At 46.6% G+C, this 4,852-nt stretch overlaps 1 protein-coding gene across 1 annotated transcript; it reads left to right on the forward strand.

Moving 5' to 3' along the window:
• The first annotated feature begins 3,030 nt into the window (after positions 1 to 3,030).
• On the forward strand, positions 3,031 to 3,731 carry NPPB (natriuretic peptide B). Its single transcript, XM_006885892.1, has 2 exons — positions 3,031 to 3,138; positions 3,405 to 3,731. The coding sequence occupies exons 1-2, from the start codon at positions 3,031 to 3,033 to the stop codon at positions 3,729 to 3,731; spliced, it is 435 nt and encodes a 144-aa protein (XP_006885954.1).
• The last annotated feature ends 1,121 nt before the right edge of the window (positions 3,732 to 4,852 follow it).

The following is a 4,852-nucleotide window of genomic DNA, read 5'->3' on the forward strand; positions in this document are numbered from 1 at the left end:
CAACAATGTATAACAGTTCCTATCTCACTACATCCTCTCCAACATTTATTACTTGCTGCCCTGTTAAACTTTGCCACTGCTACTGGTATAAGATGGTATCTCATTGTGGTTTTTATTTGCATCTCTCTTATTGCTAGTGATTTAGAGCACTTTTTCATGTGCCTGTTGGCTGTCTGAGTGTCTTTCTCTGTGAAAAGTCTTTTGTCCATTTTGTAATTAGGTTCTCAGTCGTTTTCTTCTGGAGGCCCTATGGGATTCTGTAAACTTTCATGATGAGACTGTTGTCTGAGGTATTGCCGAATGTTTGTTCCCAGTTAGTAGGGTTTTGTTTTGTTTTGTTATTTTACCCTGTTGGGGAAAGGTTTTGATGAGCAAAGAGATTTAATCTTTAGAAGGTCCCATTCATCAATTTTATCCTCTTCACACTGTGCATTTATGGCTGTATTTGGACATCCCTTTGTACCGCAGACTAGGACATATCATACTTAAGACTCAGCTTTAGGGATTACCTGGCCATGGGTCTGTTCTAAGGGAAGGACTCACATCAACCCCATCCTGCCCTTACTAGGGTTCCAAATCAACATTTCCTTTGCCTAGGGGCAGGTGTGTGGTTGTGTGTAAGTACATGTGCCAGGCATGGAGGTGACAACATCAGACAACTCTCTATCTTCTGAATTGAGTGCTTTCTTGAAAAGCAAACAGCCATCCTGATCTGGCACCAAAAACAGAGTGACAAGTCTAAAGCAGAAGTCATGTGACTTGTCTTAAAAAATTTGAGAGGTTGCTTTTTCTCCAGGAAACACCCTGGAGACAAGGGACTGGCCCATACTGCACACAGTTGGAGTTTAATAAATGTCTGATGGTGAAGAAGTTAAGTCCTGATGTGAACAATCTCCAGGAAGAGGTTACCCAGACTCTTCTGCAGGAACACTGAGGTGCCAAGGCCATCATGTAAGCTTTGGAGGTGCCTGAGAAGATGAGATCTGAGAGCTCTGAATCTTCCAGCAAACAAATCAAGCATTGTTTGCTGCTGAATTGTTCTCATTCTTAGAAAATATCATTCCGTTCCATTTTGTATATGGGGAAATAGGGACATGGAAAGGTTAAATGACTTGTCTGTGGTGACACAAGGCTATTAGGAACATGAGAAGGGTAGAGCTGGAACCTGGCTGGTCCCTTAGCCTCTCTCTTTTTCCTGGGTGAGTACATAGAGCCCGGCAGGGTCACAGCTTCTGCAGAACAGTTAAATCTGAGACAGAGAGAGGGTTGGGATTCGGACTTAGGATTTGAGATCCTATGCTCTTTCCTCTGATTCAAGAGAAGCAGATGTGGGGACAGCAATGCTGAGGGATGTGAAAGCCTACTGAGTGATGACATTGACTGGGGCAGTGTGCAGGTGGGTAGGTCAAGATCTCCTGGGTATTATTCCCTGCCCTAACATTGTGTTGCCCTTGACCATTTGGGTGGCTGCAATGGCATCAACATGAGATGTCTCCCCTTTTGAGAGTGGATGGCGAGGTGAGGACTTAAGTGCAGTGAGGTGGGGACCACACAATTAGGAAAGTTGGAGAATGAGGATGCTTAGGGGGCCAAACTTATTCTTGTGACCCTTTCCCTCATCTATGTCATTTCATCTCCCTCCCTGTACAGGTCTGTATACTCACCTTGCTTCTTACTAACACCATTCTCTGAAAGGGCATTTACATCAGTGGTCCCCCTTGAAGGGCATGCACACTTTAGGGGTTCACACACTTTAGGGGGAATTGAAGCAGCTCTGTCTCTTCCCAGAGTAATTTATTTTATTTTTTTTTTAATCCTAGTTCTGATCACACATGTGTTCACATCTGCTGCTATAATAGGATTAGGTCATAAGTGATCATATGGAGGAGAAATTAGAACGTGGAGGCATGCCCTGAATCCGTGTCCCACCAAATAGCTCGCCATCCTTCCAGTCATCACTTCTTTTTTTCCATCATATATCTGGCTTGGTAGGGGAGAGGAGGTGTTGGCAACTGGAGGGCCGGTGATAGAAGGCATTCCTGGATGACTTCATCCTGGGGTGGAGGGGATATATGCCTCTCAAAATTCCAGCCGAATCAGCTCTACCCTTTAAGGGATGAACAGAAGAAAGGTCAGCATTCCTTAAGTCCCTTGTCATACGCAGGCATTTAATCGAGTGACACGGGGGGGCGGGGGGGCGGCGGTACCCTAGTGCTGTAAGTTTCATGGGGGAAGCAGGAATAGGAGGGGGTGTAAGTTTCATGGGGGAAGCAGGAATAGGAGGGGGGGGGAGTGGTGTTGGAGATCTCTTGCCCTGGCCCTACACAGGTCTTTCGGTTGGAAAATCCAGTTGTCACATTTCTTGAACAGAGTACGTGCAAAGTGCGGCAGAACCAGTCAGCACCACGGACAGCGCTCAGCGCGCCTGGCAGCCGCTATGCCCGTCTAGGCTTTAGGATCTAGGGCGGGGTGCTGATTATAAATGCGGAGGGAAAGTGGTGGGCCGTCTGGCACTGTTCTCGCTGAGTCACTGTGCACCCCGCGGTCGTGTCCAACGTCAGAACTCCGTCCCGGGATTCTCCCTACCCTCTCCAGGAATGCTTGGGGGTGGAGAGTGGAGGAGACTGCACAAAGCCAAGGCCTCTAGATTTTTGCAGAGAAGAAAGAAAGGAGCAGGAGACAAGGGACCCATTTGGTGTCTCCTGAGCGCTCCAGACTAGGCCCAGCCCATTTCTATACAAGGCCTGCTCTCCTCAGCTTCCATCCCTGGGAAGCACCCATAGCAGAGGCGGAGGTGTGCATGCCCAAGCCCTGAGCTCAAAGGATCTGGAACACGATTGATAAAGCAGAGATAACCCCAAACCGCAGGACCCGCCCCGGTGCTCCCATTCTAGTATAAAAAGCCAAGGTTGCCCGGGTAAATCGGCACAGCACTCTCAGATCTTGAAGAGGGGGGATTGGAAATTGGAGACAGCAGCAGAAGCAGCAGCAACCCCGGCGTCTCCCAACGACAAGGACTCTCATACCTCAATGGCTCAGGCGCTCCTGCTCTTTCTGTTCTTGTACCTGTTACCTCCTCCAGGTCTTTCCTATCCCCTCGGCTTCTCAGACCTGGCTTCGGATCTGCCCAAGATGCAGGTGAGAGAGCAGAGAGACTAGAAATGGCCATTCAGAGATATGCCCAGAAGCAAAGATCAGCCCTCCAACTCCCATCCCAAGGGATTCCTACTTAACTGTGGGTATTGGTGATAAAAGAATCAGGGGGGAAAAAAAAAGAATCAGGAAGCACAAAACTGAGTGCCAAGATCTCTTAACTCAGGGTAGCCTTTTAACTTGGGCTCCATCTAGGGAAGGTGTAGGAAGTAAAAAGGTATTCAAAGCTCAGGTTTCTCCATTCATTACAGAAGCTGCTAGACACAAGGGAGCGACAGGCGGAGCGGATGGCTGTGGATTCTCACGAGCAGGACCGCGTCCCTGTCAGAGCCCAGAAGACCATGAAGACAACCTCCACAAATGTTCTCTGGGAGTCCCTGAAGACAACCCCCACAAATGTCCTCCGGAAGTCCTTGAAGACAACCCCCACAAATGGCATCCAGACCAGTGCCCTTAAGCCTGTGCGGGTCGCACAAACCCGCAACAAGAAGCCCACTCCTGGCAGCTGCTTTGGGCGGAAGATGGAACGCATCAATTTACAAAGCGGCCTGGGCTGTAATGGTGAGTCCTCACCCTAATACTCCACAGGAGTTCTGTAAAACTTAGCCCATTTCTATGTGACCTACCCCTTGGGTCACTTCAGTGTTTCTTGTCTCTCTCTCTCTCTCTGTGTGCTGCTCTTCGTCTAAAGGAATACTAGTCACATCACTGCTCTTGCTGAAACCTCAGGGTCACAGGATATCTTTCTGAAATTATCAAATCTGGGCAATTGGTTATTGTCATGTCTCTAAGCCCCTCCACACTTCTGATCACCTCTTCTACTCAAAGGTGCAGAATCTCCTTAGGGGACATTATTCATTGTCTGACATCTTCCCCTACCTAGAGCAGAAGTGGTCCCATACATACTTCTCCCTTGTTGCCTCAGTTTATAAATGAGAAATCCCTTGTTTCAAGCCTTTACACAGTAAGAACCCCTGAGGACTGGGTGTAGAATGGGTGGCACTTAATGAGAGGACCCTCACATCCTGCCTTAGTTCCTTATTTTACAGACATATCTTCCTTCTGTCTTTTCCCCACAGTTCTAAGAGATACGAAGATGAAGTTCTGGCAGAAGTAATCAACACAGGGATTCCTTAAAGCCTCCTAATGCAACCCTTTGATTCCCTTTGAAGAAGAGATGTCTACTTGTTCTAATTTATTTATTTATTTTATTATTTTATAAGGATGATTTCTTACTTTTGAAAGAATCATGATGAAATAAAAATCAACATGGCATAAGTATCTTTTGAAGCGGATTTGTTTCTCTGCACTGAAAAATAATTTCTCAAACACCTCACCTAAGCCTGTATTTTCTTGAAAAATCTCAATGAGCACCTTAATAGTAGGGTGGGACACTGATATCAAAAGCTGATTTATCGGGGTAGGGCGATTTTCCTACTCCGAAATGTCTATAAACACCTCAAAGACTTAGACATTTCTCAGAAGTTCCTTTTCATAGCAAGGCAGGTTCTTCCCAGGAGAAAAACGGGTGTGACAGATTTGCATGACAAATTTATGCAATGTGTATATTATATCTATCCAAAAGAATGTCACCATTTGAGACACTAACTTGGTAACTATTGTTTCCAAAAGATAGACTTAAGCTGAAATAACCGAGACTAGGGGCAGCATGTGTGTGTGTGTGTGTGTGTGTGTGTGC

The sequence above is a fragment of the Elephantulus edwardii genome, unplaced genomic scaffold (genome assembly GCF_000299155.1).
Source record: "Elephantulus edwardii isolate Elephantulus edwardi_28Jun2011 unplaced genomic scaffold, EleEdw1.0 scaffold00045, whole genome shotgun sequence".
Taxonomy (NCBI): domain Eukaryota; kingdom Metazoa; phylum Chordata; class Mammalia; order Macroscelidea; family Macroscelididae; genus Elephantulus; species Elephantulus edwardii.